Source organism: Ctenocephalides felis, unplaced genomic scaffold, assembly GCF_003426905.1.
Source record: "Ctenocephalides felis isolate EL2017-DRISC unplaced genomic scaffold, ASM342690v1 CF-g0.4_SCAFFOLD_01886, whole genome shotgun sequence".
Classification (NCBI taxonomy): domain Eukaryota; kingdom Metazoa; phylum Arthropoda; class Insecta; order Siphonaptera; family Pulicidae; genus Ctenocephalides; species Ctenocephalides felis.
In genome coordinates this window covers 100,557,456-100,578,615 of record NW_020538040.1, presented here as the reverse complement: position 1 = coordinate 100,578,615, position 21,160 = coordinate 100,557,456, and the positions used below count along the sequence as shown (strand labels likewise).

At 28.7% G+C, this 21,160-nt stretch overlaps 1 protein-coding gene across 1 annotated transcript; it reads right to left on the bottom strand.

Annotated features, from left to right (window-relative positions):
* Nucleotides 1-2,481: 2,481 nt before the first annotated feature.
* Nucleotides 2,482-19,361, bottom strand: LOC113375597 (general odorant-binding protein 70). The gene is made up of 6 exons (XM_026615529.1): nucleotides 19,317-19,361; nucleotides 19,101-19,194; nucleotides 9,675-9,823; nucleotides 7,222-7,257; nucleotides 4,959-5,109; nucleotides 2,482-2,564 (listed from the first exon to the last, which is right to left on the bottom strand). Exons 1-6 carry the CDS (start codon nucleotides 19,359-19,361, stop codon nucleotides 2,482-2,484), a joined length of 558 nt encoding a protein of 185 aa, XP_026471314.1.
* Nucleotides 19,362-21,160: the final 1,799 nt, after the last annotated feature.

The following is a 21,160-nucleotide window of genomic DNA, read 5'->3' as shown; positions in this document are numbered from 1 at the left end:
ACATATATATATATATATATATATATATTTATTTATTAGGTGTACAACTTTGCTTCCGCCGTTTTGTTCCACAATTAAAAGCTTTATTACAAAAAAGTGCTTACAGATGTATTATTCAAAATATTGTCCATCGCTAGCGACAACTTTCTCCAATCTTTCCGGCAATTTTCGGATCCCGGCTCGAAAAAAGGAGTCCTCTTGTGACGCTATCCATGAAGCAATCCATTTTTTTAATTCTTCGAAGGATTGAAAGTTTTGATATGCCAGGCCGTGTGCCATCGAACGGAATAGATGGAAGTCAGAAGAGGCGACATCTGTGGAATACGGCGGGTGGGGCAAGACTTCCCATTACAGCGCTTCCAGGTACTTTTTGACCACTTTTGCGACGTGAGGCCCAGCATTGTTGTGTTGGAAGATGACTTTGTCATGTTGCTCTTGATATTGTGGCCGCTTTTCTTTTAGCGCACGACTAAGGCGCATCAGTTGCGTTCGGTAGCGATCTCCTGAGTTGGTTTCACCCGGATTTAAGAGCTAGTTGTTTATCTTTGAAGTTTTTTTTTTCCTTCTACCATGTTTGTTTTCGGCATCGAAATCACCATTTTTAAAACGTTGAAACCACTCCCGACACGTTCTTTCACTCAGAGCAGCATCACCGTAAGTTTCTGAGAACATTCGATGCGCTTCAGCTGCAATTTTTTCGAATTGTAACAGAAAAGTAAAACTTCCCGCAAATGGCGAGAATTGGGCACATAAACGGACATTTTCGAGCGTGAATAATACGAAAACAAGAACAACTGTCACTGAAACGGAGATGACTATTTGTTAGGCATTGTCCCCACTCACTTTAAAGGCATTATCATCTATGTAGTTTAACCAGCCTCAGCCGGTACAGCCTCAAATCGGAAACGGCGGAAGCAAAGTTGTTCACCTAATACATTTCCATGATTGACATTTATTGATTGATGTTTGCCATTATATATATATACATATATATATATATATATATATATATGTGTGTGTGTATGTGTGTGTGTATGCAAATATCAATTTTTTATGAAGTAAAATACACTTTTTTACAAAAAAAGGTTATTATTTCTACGTTCTCGGCATACGCATGTCTTCTTCTTCGGAACGTTGCAATGATGAAATTTAAAGAAACTTGAATAAACACAAAATTAAGTTATACGTCCACTATTGTAAAAATTGACTAATTTCGAGAACGACAACGCCGATTTCAAAAATTTAAAATTCATTGTTTATCCAAGTTTCCGCTAAAAAGCCTGAAACCATTTAAAATGATTAAAAATCTTTCGAAGGTTAGTTGGAAATCGTGCTGTTTAGTTTTCGGTAAAGACCAGCCTTCATAATTATTTGTTGAAAACACAGTTTATTTGACAGTTTGGATTAAGCTATGTACGATAATAGGATTTATGATTTTCAGAAACACCCTAAAATATATAAAATAAAAATATAAGAATTCATTGAAGGTTAAAATAATGGATCGCGTCAAATTTTCAGAACTATATTGCTACAATTTTAAAAGTTGCTAAATTTTAAATTTTATTGATTAAGTCGATTTTTTATACATATTGCCTAACTGCAAAATGCAGTATATCGTACTTGAATTTGTAAATAAAATTTTATGGACAAATTCATAAATTTACTAAAATTTTGATCATTAATATTATAAAGTCTCTATTATATATTTAACCAAGTTTATTATTTAATTCATTTGTACATATAAAAATATTTCTTCATTGATGTAATATAATAGTCTAATATATAATATAATGAAAGAGGTTTTTCAGAACAATGTTTTGGATTTCAAAAAATTAGCAGGTTTAACTAACTATGAAACCATCTCGAAACCTCAATATGTAAAATTTTTGTTACAATAAATTGAAATTTTGCTGATTACATTATTCAAAAATAATTCTATAAACAATATTGAACTGATTTATAATAATAGTCTTGATTTGTACTTTGGCAATGATTTTGCTGATGCTTCATTATTGAAAAATTACAAAATTCACAATGCTTTCGTTTGAAGCAGCCTTTAGATTGTTATAATACATATAATATTATCCTACTTATGCTATCTTATAATATATACTTATACATTTGAATAAGGAAGGTATTCAACTAATAATTAAAAATATTCGAAGGAAAAGAAGTGGCTAATAGAAAAATATTGTGAATATTAATAAATGTTATATGATGAATCATTCTTTTAAAAACTATTTACTTATCCATTGTACTTTTATGTAATTGATTGTTTTGCCTAATCTTCAAATTCAGTAATATTTTAAACCAAAAGTTGAATATCTACCTTATTCTTGATACATTATTTTATGCGTATATAAAAATAAGTAAATGCAAAGTGATGTATGTTTAGATTCACCATGACACTATTCAAGATTTTTTTGTGATTAAGTGAAAATATACAGTTGTTCTCTATAGTGACATGATTAGTAATTAATTTCATTGATCAGCACAATATTCTCCTAAACGATCGGAGATGCAGTCGAAAACATCGTATGCGGTGTCACATTGTTGACCACCATCTGGAAAATGAAATAATTTAAGTCATAGTTTTTAATGATACATGAAATGACTAGTCAGATTGTGACAGTTGTGCCAGGGTAGTGACAGTCGTCTAAACTATAAGGATCTTGAGATAGTGTCCAAAGGGAGAGGTATGTTTGCTCCAAAAAGTTTTCATTATTGCATTGAGTCTGCACCCTACATTAACATGATCTGAAGACCGTATACAGATAAATTACTTTATTTGTTATTTTGCTGTAAGTTTTCTCCCAGCTATCTGGTAAACTAATAAAATTATTGCTGATAAAAAAAGTGGCACAACCGTACCCTATATCTCTGTCTTGTGTAGATTTTATTAGAAACGAGTTACTTGGACATAGTTAGGATCTAGCAAAAAAGTTCATAACAGAAGAATTGTAAAACGTTAATGATCTTTTCAAATAATAATAAAGTATTATTCATTAAAATAATAATTATGGCACAATTAATTTTTTTCAGGTACAAATTTTTGAAATTATGTTTGATTATACACCATCATGATAAACACGCTTTTTACTATTACCCTGGAGTGAAATCTATTTGAAATGTTAGAAATTCGTTTTTAATTTGTGATGATTTGAAAAATATTAAGTGAATGAATGCATTTTTGAATACTTAGATGGTATATAAAAATAAATAAATAAATAATAATATTATACATGAAAAATAGGATGTTGTAAAGGACAAGGTACAATCTGCAGATGGTTTTTAAATAGGTAAATTAACGAATTGAAAGCTTAAGAAAATTTCAATGACTCGCAAGTAATATGTGTAATCTAAGTTTTAGGTAAATATAAATATCCATGTCGAACGCTACCTTTACTACTTGTTAGAAATTTACTTTCACTTTATTTTATTTTTTTATAGTATTCAAAAATTGTAATGAAAAATATTCTGGAAACAAACTTTTCTGAATGGTAATATATAGCTAGCAAAGAAATTTTTCATTTGATTTATTTATATTTTCTATCTGACAGGATTTTTCGTATGTATTTATAACTTTTAGAAGAAGTTAAATAAAAATGATCAATCTTTTCGCAAAGAAATCTGTACCGTTTCGTCGTAATTAACTACTAAAACAATAAAAGTATTCAATACGTTTCAAACATTGTTAACATTTATCATTATATGTGAAAACCGGTCATAATTTTTCATCTAGATTTTCTCAGAACATCTTAATTTGATGTACAGATTCATTACATGGCGATAATTTGAATGATATTAGGTGTGATAATTAATAGTTTCAAAAATTAGAAAACAAAACAATTAGATTATGGTTCATCTACTCAAACTTAAGTCAATATGCCGCTTGTTCCTGATTTTTGTTTTATAATTTAACTTACAATTATTAGTTTAATCACATAAAAACAGATCTTACCTGTAGGTACGTATGTATTTCACAAGAATGTTGTAATAATAATACATCTACTAGTAACACATCACTCAATAAGTCCATAGGACAATTAGGAAAAGCATATTTTTGGCCAATTTTTTTTTATTCATTATAGTTTTCTTCAAAGACGATATACCGATTATAGCGAATTTCGAACTTTTTCATACCACTTTTGTAGTACGATTTGTACTTTGATACAAAATTCGGCGATCAAATCTTCATTCGACAAAAATTTCTTTACAGCCGACATCTTTTTGAGATCTGAGAACAGGATATGATCGTTAGGAAACTGTTTTCACGAATTTGTGATTCAGCACGGTTTTCTTTTTCAAATAGGGGTGTTCCGGGTTTGATCTCCAAATACATTCAATATCGTTATACAATAGTTACTGTTAATGGTCTGGCCTTTCTCAACATAGTTGATGAAGATAATTCTTTGCGAATCCCAAAAAATTGACGCCATAATTATTCGATTCGCGATGTTTGATAATGATAGCTGATATATTTAGGATAACGGCTATCTCAGGCAATTTCACTTTTTGCTTTTCCAAAGGTGGACTTTTTTATGTTTTCCGGTGTAACGACCACAATTGGCCTTGCAGAGCGTTCACAATGGTCAGTGTACGTATGGCCACGAATAAAATCAGCAAACCACTACTTCACCGTTTGCCTCGATTTGGCAGAGTCGAGATAACTTATCAAGCGATACTTTGGCTGTGATGGTAATTTTACTCATCAAAAAGCAATGATAAATTAATTAAGAATTAATTAATAATTAAAAAATTGCTTTGAATTCATGGTTTGGAAAAAAACTCAAAAGTAGCGTAACTTGAACCTACAAATCATATGAATTATTACATACAAACACCATCTATGTGTCATTCTACGGACTTATTGAGTGACGTGTTATTTCCGTTAAATTAGATTAAATTGTATAATATAAATTTATACTATATATATCTGAATAAGTTGTTTCAATTACCATTGAAATTGTCCTCCAATCGTTTCTTCTGTGCTCGTTGTAGGCACAGGGCCGATGCCCTCAAAGTAGCCATGAAGTACCCTTGTTCCTTGACACCGCCCGAGTACAAGGAAACTAAGCCATCCAGGGTTGGCCAACCGTTGTGGTCCAGCTGAATAAAAAGCGTAGATGAAAAGAATAGTAATAAAAATAAAACTTGATCAATACATTATGAGTCGGCGTCTAATTTGTTATATATTCATAAACACTTTACTTGTACTATAGGATTGAACGGGGCTTAAAAATCAACGAGTGAAATGGTCCACAATCAAAATCTCAAAAGCAAATAAAATTAGGAATTTTTTAACAACAGTATTTGAAAGTAAAGGGAAAAAGATATATAATCATTCATCGACACAATTCAAACAATATCGTTATCAGAAGATGAACGGCCTTCTTTGAAAACCAATAACAAAAGTATTTCATTTTGTTGTTAATTTTTTCTGTTGTGAGTAAACTGATGTTTAGTTAACGAAACCTTAATATAATATTTAAGTAATACGTTATTTAGTTGTTGTATATAAAATTAAGTGTTAATTTTATGTTAGATTCAACAGATGTTTTATAACCACTACTTTTTATATAACCTGTCAAAAGCGTAAACAAAACTAGCTGTAAGTGGAATTCTGTCTTAAGGCAATTAAGGCATCGTGCCTTAAGGCAAATTGCTGGAACTTCCCGTACCAAAAATTATTATTTTTTTAAAAACGATTAACATTTTTGAAAAAAAAAAAATACTTCGAAAAGATTAGATTTTTGAGAAACTAAAAATTTGACAAAAAATTACTTTTTTTTATTTATTTTGGAAATTCTAAACTTTTTTCAAAGCAATCGTACTGCTTGAACTGCATAGAGACGAAATGTCAAAGCGCGCAAGTGCCGCGCCGCCGTCTAACGCATAAGCATTGGTACGGAACCCATAGAAATATAAAAAAATGTATACTTATTGTTAAAATCTCTATAAAATATCTGATAATTTGATGTATATGTCTGATGATCATTTTTAACTGCCAAATGGCATTTTTTTTACTTTTTTCATTAGATCTCCGAAACCGCTAGACCTGCCTTCATGAAAATTTGATCAGTTCTTCACCTTGTCAATACAAGTGAAATGTTTTTTGAAATATTCAAATCGGACGCTCCGTTCTCTTAAAAACTGAGTTACCGTTTTCGGCACTTTTTGCCCCGTATCTTTGGAACGGTTAGACCTGCTTTCGCCAAAAACTAATCAGCACGTCCCCTTATCAATACGAATCGAATGTTTTTTGAATTATTCAAATCGGTTGATCCGTGTTCCCGAAATCGTCGACGAATATTTGTATCCGCACACACATACATACACGCACACACACACACATACATACATCCATTTTTTCTAAGGTATGCTAAAATATTCAGAAACCTCTGAAACTTAAAGATATATAAAAATTTTCATTTTCTAACTAAATTTTTCTAAAAAAATCTAACTAAAGTTTAAAAGGCAATTTTACAAGAAATAAATTAAATTAATGGTTATTCCAACTCTGCTGATAAACTTTTCTGACATAATGCTAGATCTAGGTTATATACGTTGTACATCTTTGTGAAAAATGTGCCCATGAAATTATATTTTGCATTGGTTGAATATCGTAGCTTTTATTTTGTAAAAACCCTTTTACATTAAAATTAAAACATTGGATCTGTTTGCCCCCTGGCAGTCCCAATTTACCTCACGCTTATTTATACTTTAGAAATAATTGTTACATGATTACTTCATGAGTAATTGAATCTGTTTATTGATTCATATTTTTCAAACATTTCTTTTGTACAAAAAGTCTGCACCTCAATTTTGAAAATGTGCCGTTAACGCAGACACAAACTCGTATTTTTTATGTTTGGACCCCAAACTTATTCAAAATTGATAGTTACAGTCCATAGTACTTTGAAAGTGCATAGACATGCACTTGAAATTTTAAATCTATGAAATAATATTATATAATATAGCATAATAAAATAAATCATTTTTAAAATCATTGTAAACTGCTACGTAATATCTAATTTATGAGTTTATAGCTCTAGAAGTGATGCAACCTGATCCATTACTTTTTACGGGCGTAACTCGTTACGATAGAATGCAATAATGTATTGCAAAAGCGGATTGACTTAATTTTAGTTATGCTGTGATAAGTTTCTTCTATCTTATGTAATTTAATTCATAGCAAATATTTGCTTGGTAGACACTTACCGCTCCGATTTTCTTATACACGCAATGCAGCAAACACTGAAATTAAAATAAATATATCAATAAATATGTATGATGATAAATTTTGGTTAAGACACTAATATGCAATTTTTCAAACATAGTGCAATTCAAGCTCATAATCTTTGGTTTGACAAAACATTTACACAAATAATGGTCCATCGCATATAAATTCAATGTGGATTATTATGCTTCTTTAAATCAACGTCTTACTTTTAAATATATTATTTAAATAAATATGCAAAAAAGTTTAAATTTAGAATATTTTTTATAAAAATTAATTTAAGTAATGTATATAATAAAAAATAATACATTTTAATAAATCCTTCGCAAATAGGGATTTACAAGTATTATTTTGATTAATACCATTTAATGCATCAAAATCAGATATTGTTGTCAATAAAAAATGAAATATTTTACTAATTCGTGCAGTTTTTTACTTTTTCATTTGATTATATTGATAATAAATTGATATAGTCAATTTTTTGAATGGTTGAAGAAATTAGACTGGTTGAAATGGTTGAAAGATTAGAATTTTTTTATATTTTTCAAATTTTTTGAACGTTCTAAACTTTTTATCAAAGCAATCGCACTACGTAGCTGGTTTGGAGGCGAAGCGAAGTAAGCAGTCTACCGGATAAAAATTGGAACTGAACCCAAAATGTAAACAAAATTTGTATATATTATTAAAATTTCTATAAAATATAAGATAATTTGATGTTCATATGTTTAATGATCACTTTCGACCGCCAAATGGCTTTTACGGATTACTTTACTTATAGGATCTCCGAAACTGCTGAACAAGCCTGTCCAAAAATTTAAACAGTTCTTAATTTTGTCAATACAAATAACATGTTTTAGAATTATTTAAATCAAACGTTGTCTCAAATACTGAATTACCATTTTTGGTACTTTTTGCCCATATCTTCGAAACGGCTGGTCCTGTCTTTATCAAAAAGACAGCACGTCTTCCCATTAATACGAATAGGATGTTTTTAATTTATTCAAATCGGCTCTTCTCTATTTTCGAAATTATCGAAATCCGCACACATGCATTCATTTTTTCTGGGGTATGCCAAAATGTTCGACGGTTTTACTACTAGCGAAAAATTTTAGAAGGTCTACTAACGAAATAAAATAATGCAAAAATTAGATTACTTGCGTGTTCTGGTTTTTTGGTTCAGATTTTGATGTTTGAGGTGAGTTAAACAATGTATATTACTACATATGATAGTATTGTTTGTTTGTCGGAATGAAACTATACGTGAAATAGCATAAATTATTAATTATTTGTTTATTACGATTTACACAATTACGAGAACGATACGGTGCGCGAACTTGACAGGTGTGTCGCGGAAAATTTTCACTTTCCTAAAATCCCGAAAGCGAAACACCACCTTTTAAAAATCATGGGTATCGAACCATATCTAGAACGTAATAATGTAATTGTATGTCTTAAAACTTCATTCAAATCGATTTTATTTTGATTTGTTTATTTATATAATTATTATGAAGGCAATCTAATACAGGTCGTAGGCTATAAATAATATCTGAACATTTTGGCATACCTTAGAAAAAAATGGATGTGTGCATGTGTATGTGTGGATAAAATTTTTTGTCGACAATTTCGGCTGTTTTTTTAAAAAAAATTTTTTGAATATCGAAAATAATTCGGATTTTATTTCTAAGTTCTAAAGCTCACTTATATACTTTAAATATATAATTTTAACTTTGAAATTTAGTTTATATAATTCCTATACATAAATATTAGACAATGTCCTTCATTTTGAAGTGTATTGATTAAATTTTATTTATTTACATTTCATGTAAACATATATAAACGTCGTCGTCCAATTTATAAGCTCTTATATTTTGTTTATAAAATAAGTATAATAAAAGCTACTGCATTTATCTATTGGAAAACATTTAATATTCCTCGATGACACGATGCCATTCAACCCTAGTTAAAATTTTGTATTGAAAGCTTTGAATCACAAATCAGTAAATTTTAAAATTTTACTCCATTTGTCAGTAGAAAAGTCTAATAAAAATCTAATCAATAATATCTAATAAAATCTAATTAATATTAATAATAAGAATTTGCATTGTTTATATTTATATTATTGAATAATTGAACAAAAAATAATCTAAAAAATAATATAAAAATATTTTAACCAATTTCTACTAAATTTCTATATTCATTTATTAACTGTTTAAGAACACACTAATACAAACTAATATTTGATCTCAATCTCATTTTTATTTTATGTATACTTTTTACCACCTTGATCCAAAAATGTATCTTCAGTTTTCAGAAGAAAAAATTAGTATAATTACAGGGAGTTAAAAGAGATTGATTCCAAATAAATGTGATCCGTTTTGTATCTAATTGTATGGTTTTTTAAAAATAAATTACTAGTAAAGAAAATTGATATTACCCCGGCGATCCTCTTGTCGTCAGTATTGGTAACACTTGGAGGAGCATTTGGATACCTCGGTGATGACAGGAGGGACACAGCCGCTTCCCTTTTTTGCCTTTGGAGCTTTTGTTCTTTTTGTGATTGTTCAGTGATTATGTTTAAGGCCTCTGGAAAAAATATGTTTTTATAAAATCAGTATTTTATTTGAACTTTTTTGCAATGGCAGGTATTTATTTATTAACAATGATTACTGTGAAGATATTGTAATGATGTTGATCAATTTTATCATTTAACATTTAAACTATTATAACTGATAAGTATAATTATATATATATATATATATATATATATATATATATACTAGATGACCCGACAGACGTTGTCCTGTACACATGTCTGCAATTTTTTAATATAATATACTAATATTTACCGTTTACCTTATAATAATAATTTTTTTTTTTAAATTACTCTTCACGCCAAAATGCATATACATTTATAATATGAGCGATGTTAAATGTAGAACTACTTTAAATAAAATGATGAGTCTCAATTTCCACACTATATTGGAAATTGAAGTTTTTTAAACGGTATAACATAACCATGACCATAACATAACACTGGTATTTCATGTTGGATTAAATTAAATTAATTTTTTATTATTTAAGTTATCGAAAATTGCATCTTAAACTTCTCCTAATCGATATTGTGAGGGCCGAATTGTATGTATTCATCTCTACTTTCTCATTTGTTGTTATAAAGTGAAATTTTTACGATTTTTAAAAATATTGTAGAAAGATTAGTAAAAGATGCAAAGAAATTATATATTGAAAAAAGAAACTATATTGAAAATTTAATATCCGAACCTTGTGTTGGCGCACCCTAAGGCGTGCGCTTGTATTTTTCGCATGCATCGCATTAAAGGTAGGTCCGGCCCTGATTCATACTTAACTTCAGATTTCAAGTAAATTAATTTGTCTTAACCTGTTCATATGTGTATCATTCAATCTGCCATACATATACTGTATTTTATATTATTTTAATTTCTGGCACATCTCAACTGCTTTTTGGCAATAATAATTTTAATTAATTTTTAAATATTTTTATTATTCATTCATAATCATAAATTTATTGTACATATTCTAATATTGTCTAGGCTCATAAGTAAATTGAAATTTTTGGCAATTGATAGTTTTCATTTGTTTTCAATGCAAAAAATGACCTATCGTTTCTTACAATTGTTTTCAATTATTTCTACAATATTGCAAATACATCCCAGCACTATAATCACATACATCCTAGAAAATTTCCTTAACAAGCATGAGAAAGATTTATCAAAATCCGAATAATCGTTTAGAAGGAGTATACAGCGAGTGCTTGTAATTTAATATGAACTTTATATAATAGCAATAAAACTCAAATTGCTTCTACGTTTTCGTTAGAAACTTGGACTTCAACAAACATTTTAAAAAAAGAATTGGCCAAATTGGTCCAGGCATTGTTGAGTTATGCGCTTACCAACACATTTTGCGATTCATTTTTATATCTACATACATATATACATATTATAATCTTATCATAAGCTATATACGTATTGGAAACTGCAGTTTTTTTATCAGTATAGGAAATTCAGAAAGTCTAAATAGTATCTACGGTAAAAGAATAATATAATAATATCACCTTTGTTATTTCCAACCTATATAATTGATTCAATAATTGCGTACCCTATATTAGTTGCTTGTTGCAATTACAATTTCCAAATTACATTTTTTTACTAATAATTTAATAAACATTATTACTTTAGTTAAAATCTAGTGAATTAATTTGTAAAATCTAGTTCATATGGCACTATTCAATCAATTCAATTTTTGACACATAAAACAAAATTCTGAATTATTATTTCAATAAGTATAAATATTCTTTTGTATTTAAATGATTTAGTAAATTAAAGCAAAATTTAACATGTATAAGTTTAAAAAATAATGTATATGGTATATGCAAAATTGAACGTATTGTGTTATTTATTAAACTAAATTATATATTTCTACTGCCAAACATATATTGTTTTAATTTCTGTCACATCTCAGCTGGTTTTGGGCAATAGTATTGCATATATTACATTTTTCTTATTTATAATCATGAATATAGATATTATATACTAGGCTCGCTTAAACTAACTTCAAATTTCAAGTGAATCGACATTTTTGGCAGATGATGGTTCTCATGTGTCGAAATGTTTTCAATGTCAGACAATGATATTTTTCTATTGATTTCTACAGTATTACTATAGATTTATAATTTTTTACATCTTGAAAATTTCCCTCAACAAACTGTAAAATGATTTATTAAAATCCGAATCCCGTTTAAGAGGAGTATAAATTCATAATGTATGAAGAATTTTATATATAAGATTTATATATATATATATATATATATATATATATATATATGTATATATATATATATATATATATATATATACATTGTAGTATGTAAAGGTGTTGATATATATTAAAACGAGTGTGTTAAGTTGGGGAAATAGCACCAAGTAAAAATAAACTAAAGCAATTAGGAAATCAGCTTTATTAATCCATACGTTTCAGTTTTCATGGAGAGCGTCATTCAGTGGCAAACGAGAAAGTTTTTTTATAATGAATTTAGAAAAGAAAATGAATGCAAACATATTGGACTTAAAGATAGGTGCTCACGGACAAAAACAATTTAACACCACACTACACTAATTAACACAATTGCAACACCAAGCTATCAATAGTTCACACATTTAAAACTAATTATGAGTTTGAGTTAAAAAAACTAAATTTGTGTCTATAAAGTTTTTTTTTTAAATGTGCGAACTGGTAAAAACATCTGTGCTACTCCGTGTTTGCGGAAAATTGTGGAAATCTATCCCAGTCTTTCATCCAATGACGATACATTTCCACAATTTTCCGCAAACACATACGCACACATTTTACTTGTTACACAAACTCCAAGCTGAAAACATGTTTCGTTTGGAATAAGCTTTTTTATAAAAAATAAATATATCATTTATTTTTATTTTCATTTTAATTTTACAATTATTTTAAATTTATCATAACTCGCCGTTTATCAATTTGTGTTTCATAATTTTTTCGTGCAATTTTCGTGTTATTTTTGTGTTTTTTCAATTCATTTGTATGGTGAGTTCTTTACATTTGTTTATGCCTATTTTTTTCATTTTTATATACTTATATACTTTCACAATATATATTAGTTACAAAACAGATTTATTAATTTGTTTAGATTTATGCTTTTTTACATGTTTTTATTTATATTTTTATGTAATTATGTATTTTTTATATTGTTTTAAATTGTAACCTTGAAAAGACCCGAAACGTATGTTTTCTGAATAAAAACATTTTCTTTTAATAAAACTGTTTTTAATTACTGGATGGATGCCCAAGAGCAATTTTATCATTTTATCATATATATATATATATATATATATATATATATATATTAGGGTGGTCCTTAAAATGGTCATTTTCGAATTTCCTTGCTCCCATAGGCTCAAATGGTTCTAAATTGATAAAAAACAATTCTCTGAAAGTTTTAGCTCTTAATATTAACGTTTAGATAGAGCGCAATTCAATCAAAGTTTGTATATATATATATATACAGTGCTGGATTTACAGTAGGGGCAATCGGGGCTACTGCCCAGGGCGGCAGATTTTGGGGGGTGGCAAAATTTGGATAGTGAGAAAAAAAATTCTATACAATATAATCAACTTTTTTTAAGAACATTTTTTATTTTAAGAAATCTAATTAACAAAACATAATACGATTGCAATGCAAAATTTTGGTTGAAATAAACGTTAACTAAAACTCATTATTTTGCCTTGCCTCCCTCTCCGAACGCAAATTATCAAATTGGTTAATAAGTTATCAAATTTGGCAATTTGGCTAATATAAAGATCCGTAAACAAGCTGAAAGTTTAAGAAAAATATGTTCTTCAGTTCTCGAGCCCTCTTAATATGACGAATTTGTGCACTTCCAAGCTTACTACTGACTCATGGCATTGACTGACAAATTACTGAAACATCTCGTACTAAAATTTACATTTTATAAAGAGCTTTAACATTTTTTAAAAAATGAAAAAAAAAAGACTTTTAAAAGACATTTTTCGTATTTTGAATTTTTTTGAAAATTATGAACTTTTTGCAAAGCAATCAATCGCGCTGCGTAACTGTTTCAGAGAAGAAATATCGAAACTCAATTACCATTTTTCGTAATTGCTTGTCCCAAAAGCTAATCAGCACGTCTCTCCATCAATACAAATCTAATATTTTTTAATTATTCAAGTCAATTTCGAGAACATGGATTAACCGATTTAAATGATTCAATTGCTATTGATAAGGAGACGTGCTGATTAGTTATTGGCCAAGGCAGATCCAACTGTTTTGAAAATACGGGTCAAAATTCCAAAAATGATAGTTCCGTTTTTGAGAAAAAAAGCGTCCAATATCATTCAAAAAAATTACAGAATAAATAACTGCTTAGATTTGTGGGGGGCAGGTTTAGCGGTTTCGATGATCCAATAAAAAATTTGAGAAAGAAACATTTGGCGGACAAAAGTGATCATAAGACATATGCGCATTAAATTATTAGATATCTTAAAGATATTATAATAATAAGCATAACTTTTGTTTACATTTATATGCGTTCTGTAACATTGTTTATCAGTTGAGTGCGACGCGGCGCTTACGCGCTTCTATATTTTGTCCCTTCGCAACTGAAGCAGCGCGATTGCTTTAAAAAAAAGTGCGAAAGTTCGTAAAATTTCAGGGATGGGGCGGCATTTTTGTCAGTGCCCCGGGGCGCCAAATTTCTAAATCCGGCCCTGTATATATATATATATATATATATATGTGTGTGTGTTTGTGTGTTTGTATATGCATATATATTGTGTATATTCTAAAATTCTTAGAAGTCCTACTCGTTAAACACAATCTTGTAATTAATACTCAAAATGTTACTATTTTAAGCGAATTCTTCTATTTATAATTATTTGCACATTATGAAATGTATGTGATTAATGTTGTTATAACAATTAAATTACATAACCACGAAAAAAGTAATTTATTACAAAATATAATATAATTAGAACAATTTTGTAGAGTGTGAGCCAAGGCCAAACTCATCATCTTGTACTCATTACTGTAATACAGAAATTTTAATTGAACTTAATAGTAAAATAATCGTATGGCACATAATGTATAAAAATTCGCAGTCTGATTTTGAAATAATAATTACATTTGTTAAATTTTATATTAAGAAGTGTGTTGGAGTAAGTAAGTAAGATGAGTAGTTATGCGCAGGGTAGCTTCGGTTTTTAGTAAAATTAATATTTATTAGCAGTGCAAATATTTTTTAAATAAATGTTAACTTGATATATAATTTTTAAATGAATGTTAACTATAGATATACCTAGTGTAGGGCGAAGCACAAAGGTCTAATTTGACTTTAAGTTATTATACTGTCTAAACTAAATAAACTGCATCACAACAAATAACACAGTAATAAACAATTATCAAACTATGTTAATTAAAATTCCCAGTTAATTCCTAATTATAAAAATGTGTGTTTTCACTTTTTTTCTAAAATTTTTCTCCTGTTCATAGGCTGGGTAAAAAGGGATAGCCAGGAAGCAAACTGATCCAATGTCTTAATTTTAAATTCAAATAGATTTTACGAAATAATTGCTACATTATTCAAACAATGCAAAATATAAATTTCATATGCATATTTTTTACAAAGATAACACTGTATATAGATTTGATCTGGTTTTTCGTCTGAAATATTCATCAGCAGAGTTGGAATAACTATTATTTATCTTTTTTAAAATCTCTATTTTTAATTCAATTTACCATTTTCTTATTGTTTATAACTTTGCCAAGGTGAAGTTTCAGTTGACCTTTTTCACCCCACTCATATGTTAGCTTTCATAGAAGTTATATTATATAAAAACATCTGTTGAATTTAACTTAAAAACTAAAATTCATAAAAATAAAACACTTAAAAATTATATTAAGGTTTCGTACACTAAAAAATACATGTTATACATGTATTAACATAGTCGGATAATCGGACATAACATTAATGAAAAACATGAATTTACATGAATCAATTAACGAGCATGCTTGTCATGCGAATAAATCTTTGATCATAGACTATTTAGATTGAAATTTTTGAAAAGTAAATAACAAAAAATATTGTAAATTTTCAAGAAGTTTAGAAAAATGCAGACTATGCTGGTATGAAATAAATAGTTGTTAATGGCATTCTGAATATATTTTATGCCGATTCTGACTACATAAAACTTACAGTTCGAGGAATACCTTACAGTTAACTGGTTAACTGGAATTAAAGTATATGTATGAGAATCGACAGGTGCTAGTTCTTAATTCTTATGTAAAATTGAGGGCATCATGATTTTTCTAACATTGAACTACAAGATCATACACAATAATTATTCTAGTTATGAAATCTTTATTGCTAATGCATTTGTTTAACGACACGAGATTCAATTGCGACGCCTTTCTGTAATGTTTTAACCTTGATCCGATTGCATCCTAAATGAAAAACTAGTTTAATACCAACTCTTAATATTGACAGCAAACTCGAGAAAAAACTCAATTGTGTCACGATGTTATTATTTTTTGTAATTTGATTCGGTTGCAAAATTCAAGAAAAAGTAATTGGTAATGGTTAAGGCATTATGGACTACCAATGCTTTCAAAGATATGCTAATAAATTAAATCCACGGGAATAAGATTCGCCAAAGACCTACTATCATTGATTACTAAATTGCCTATGAATAATTAAATGAACTAATAAATAAAAAAAAGCTCAGTATAATATATATTTATTCTGGTTATTCGAGATTTCTTAAAATGACAATTCTAAGTGTTTCGGACAATATACTTTCTATTATATTTTTTGTTATAACTAATATATACATATATTGTTCATGATAATTAGTGTATATGTATTGTGTTGTACTCGACCGTTTTCAGTTATAATTCAAATAACAAATATTAAATTTATATAAAGAAAATACTTGGTTCAAGTTGTTCAGAACTTTCTTTTTGCAGCCGCAGAGTAGCAGTTTCAAATACTGCGTTACGTACATATTTGAAAGTAGGGGGTAAAAGATGTATAACCAACTTTATTTTGATTCGTATGACGTCGCCATCAGAAGATTGCAATGCTTGAAAATCCATAACAATAGTATTTTATTTCGTTGTTAGGTTTTTGGGTTGTGAGCACTGTTCTCTAGTCTACGAGACTTTAATATAATTTTTAAATATACGTTATTTAATTTCTTTCATAAGTTGTATTGTCAAATTAGATTCAACAGTTTATTTTAAATAACCCCTATAAAATCTTACAGGTCAGTGGAGTAAAAAGGATCAACTGAACATAGGTATAAACAATAAAAAGTCCTAAATAAAAAAAGTAAATTAAGTTAAAAAAAGCAATTCAACACAAGTTAAGTTAAATAAATAGTTATTTCAACTCTGCTGATGAATATTCCTAACGAAATATCGAAATACTAGATCGGGGTTATACACCTTCGTATTTCAATTATCTCTTAAAAACTGTGCACATGAAATTTATATTTTGCAATGGTTGAATAGGGTAGCTATTAATGTGTTATTTGTTGAAATATAATTGGTTTGGTTTTTGCAATATAATTATCAAGCCAAATTGGACCTTTGTGCTCCGCCTTACCATACATATATGTATATATGTATATGTATATATATATATATATATATATATATATTTTAGGGTGGTCCTTAATATGGACATTTTCGAATTTCTTTGCTCCCAAGGGCTCAAATGGTTCCAAATAGATAAAAAACAATTGTCAGAAAGTTTTAGCTCTTAATATTAACTTTTAGATAATGCGCAATTCAATAAAACTTCGTATGGAAATAGCAAATTAAATTCCAAATTTGAAAATGAAAAAAAATTTTTTAGGTATAACTTAGCGACAAATGAATTAAAAGTGAAAATTCGTGTCATATTTTAATGAAAATTCGACGTTCTGCAAAATTTTCGAAAAATTTGTCATGCTATTTCCATACAAATCTTTGATTGAATTGCGCTCTATCTAAAAGACAATATTAAGTGCTAAAACTTTCAAAAGCCAAAAACTAATCACCTCTTCTCCCAATCATTACAAATTGAATGTTTTTTAGATCATTCAAATCCGATACTCCGTTCTCTCAAAAACTCGATTTGTATTTTCTGCACTCTTTGCTCCGTATCTCCGTAACTGCTGGACCTGCCTTTGCCAAAAACTAATCAGCACATCTCCCTATCAATAGGGATCAGAGTATTGTTTTTTTATCAATTTGGAACGATTTGAGCCCTTGGGAGCAAGGAAATTCAAAATGTCCATATTAAGGACCACCCTAATATATATATATATATATATATATATATATATATATATATATATATTCATTACCTTAACTTAATATTCAAATTCAACTTTAGTTATAACTATTATAAAGAACTATTGTTTTTGCAACTAAACCCATATCGTAGTAACCACTAGGCTTTCTTGGCACCTACCCTGTTTGAATGATTTGCATATTGCATGATGTACGTACTCACTGATTTAGCTTTAGAAAATTCATCGTTAGTTAACGCTAATTAATTACATAACAAAACCAACATTTCGATATATTTCTTTTTCTTACATTTTATGCAAATTTGGTGACACAGATTACAAATTGGAAAACGACACGAATCGTAAATCCCATTATTTAAGCATCGGCGGCATATATGGCATATGGTACTTTAACATTTGCTGTTCATCACATGGAATGTGTTTTATTTGCACAAACACATTACGAAACCATTTGTTTTTGTTGTTGTTTTTTTATTTATGAGTTTAAGATTTGATTATTTACATTTAATTATCTATTCTGCTTGGAAGATGTAAAATGAACCTGGTCGTTCTCGACGAAGACCGAAACGTATGGTTAAATAAAGCCCTTTTACAACTGCTTTAGTTTTTTTTTACTTAGTGTTACTGCCCGAATCAAAATAACTCATTAATATATATATATATATATATATATATATATATATATATATATATATATGGGCTGCAAATATATATATATATATATATATATATATATATATATATATATATATATATATATGCTGCAAATATATATATATATATATATATATATATATATTGGGCTGCAAAAAATTTTACAAATATATATATATAAATATATATATATATATATATATATATATATATATATATACGCATGGATTATTCTTAGAATTTTTGAATGGCCGGTGTATTTGAATCAGTAAATAATTTAAAGGCCACATGTTCAAAAAATTCCTCAAAGGCAATTCTGGTGTCTTACCCAAAAGAATGGTCTGCTTGACTTCCTCTTGACATGTGTTGATGACATTCTCGATGGCCTTGGGCGCCGTAGGCTGTGTCAGACATCTGGTGGGCTGAAATAGTGGGCGAAAAATCAACTCAAGATTACGAATAAATTATTCGCTGTTGGCTACTGCCTTTAGTTACTTGTCTTATTGATTCTGTGGATATATGTAATTCGATAATTGTCACTTACTTGTTTAAAACCATCTATAATAATATTGTAATGTGTAAAACTCATACTCAATAAGGCAAAATTTTCAAACTTTATTATTTACGTTTCAAGCTGAAAATTATTGGACATAGATTATTCGTTTTTGTTGATGCATAATTTTTATACTTATTCTCTCTTGTGCACAAAAAACTATTTATTCCAAATTCAAACAAAATTTCAGTACCTAATACATTAATTGTGACAATCGTTTATGAAACTGCAAACAATAATTTATCTATGCTCGGTTCAGTGAAAGCATTATCACTGCCTCTTAACATGTTTGAAGATGAGCTTTAAACAACTAATCCACGAGAATATCGGTCTAATCTTATCATAGATTTATTTCGTTAAAAATTGAATTTGATTTATTACCCGTGCCTATTTGGTATGAGGAACTAATGTTAAAAGTTCTAGTTTTCACAATATCTATTCATTGATCAATTTTTGTTAAATGATTATTATTATTTCTCGAATGTTTAATTACTCTACAGGAAGATTCAGCAATTTGCTTTTATGCAGGGTGCCATGCATCACCAGTTATTTTTGATTTTAGTCCAATTTATTCGTGATCCACTATGAAGACATACATCAATATAGAACAAATTTAAGGGTCAAAACTTTGCATTTGGAGTCAGTTATTCCTGTGGCAACTTTTCGGACACTTTGCGTTTTGAGTCAGTTTTCCGTGTGGAAACTTTACAGACATTTTGCGTTTTGAGTCAGTCATCCCTGTGGTAACTTTTCAAGCATCTCAAACATTTGAACTTAGTATCACATAACTAATTTATTAAATTCAATTTGAAATCTCTTATATCCGAATTTAGTTAATTATCCGAGCCAATAGTCTAAGAAAGGTTTAAGTTTGGACAAATAGTATTTGTCAATTTTTTTGGCAATTTTGATCTAAATTTGGGAAACGTTGGTGAACTTCATTATGCAATATTATGTCAGCGGCCGCATAAAATCGTGAAAGCAAAAGTGGTTATCGGTGTAGACTATGGACAAACAAAAAATCGCCATGTATGGCCGCGCTATCCGCATTTGCATACAGACGTCTGAATAAGGGACTTTTCACACGAGGTACGGCGACTTGAAAAGGTCATTTGAAAAAATATTATATCTATATCTTGATGTTCTTTTGATGTTTTTACTAATGTAAATCTATGATAACAAGATTGACTACAATAATTCTTTAAAACAGGGTTATGAGTATTTATCAAACGGAGCACAGTTTCTTTTATGTTACAACTAGCCCTCAAGGTTTCATTTCAACTAATATTATTTTTTTACATTAATCATAACAACTATTAATACGATTTAGCAATCACAACTAATGGGGCGCATGGCATCGTGCCTTAAGGCAAATTGCTGGAACTTTCCGTACCAAACATTATTATTTTTTTAAAAACGATTAACATTTTTGAAAAAAAATTACTTCGAAAAAATTAGATTTTTGAGAAACTACAAATTTGACAAAAAATTGCTTTTTTTGAAAAAAAAAATGTTTTCCAGATGGCATTTTTTTACTTTTTCCAATCTTTTGGCACTTTTTGCCCCATATCTTCGAAATGGCTAGACCTGCCTTTGCCAAAAAACTAATCAGCACGTCTCCTTATCAATACGAATCGAATATTTTTTGAATTATTCAAATCGCTTCATCCATGTTCCCGAAATCGTCCACGAAAATTTGTATCCGCACACACATACACACACGCACACACACACATACACACACATACATTCATTCTTTCTAAGATATGCCAAAATATTCAGAAACCTCTGAAACGTAAAGATACATAAAAATTTTCATTTTCGATTTTTTGCGA

Bases quoted from the DNA above. Each gene is read 5' to 3' on its own strand.
- LOC113375597 (XM_026615529.1), bottom strand. From the start codon at position 19,361: ATGAGTTTTACACATTACAATATTATTATAGATGGTTTTAAACAA. The intron at 9,824-19,100 runs GTAAGACACCAG...TATTTTTTCCAG, and splicing joins CAAGCAGACCATTCTTTTGG to AGGCCTTAAACATAATCACT. The intron at 2,565-4,958 runs GTAATTGAAACA...TTCATTTTCCAG, and splicing joins ATTGGAGGACAATTTCAATG to ATGGTGGTCAACAATGTGAC.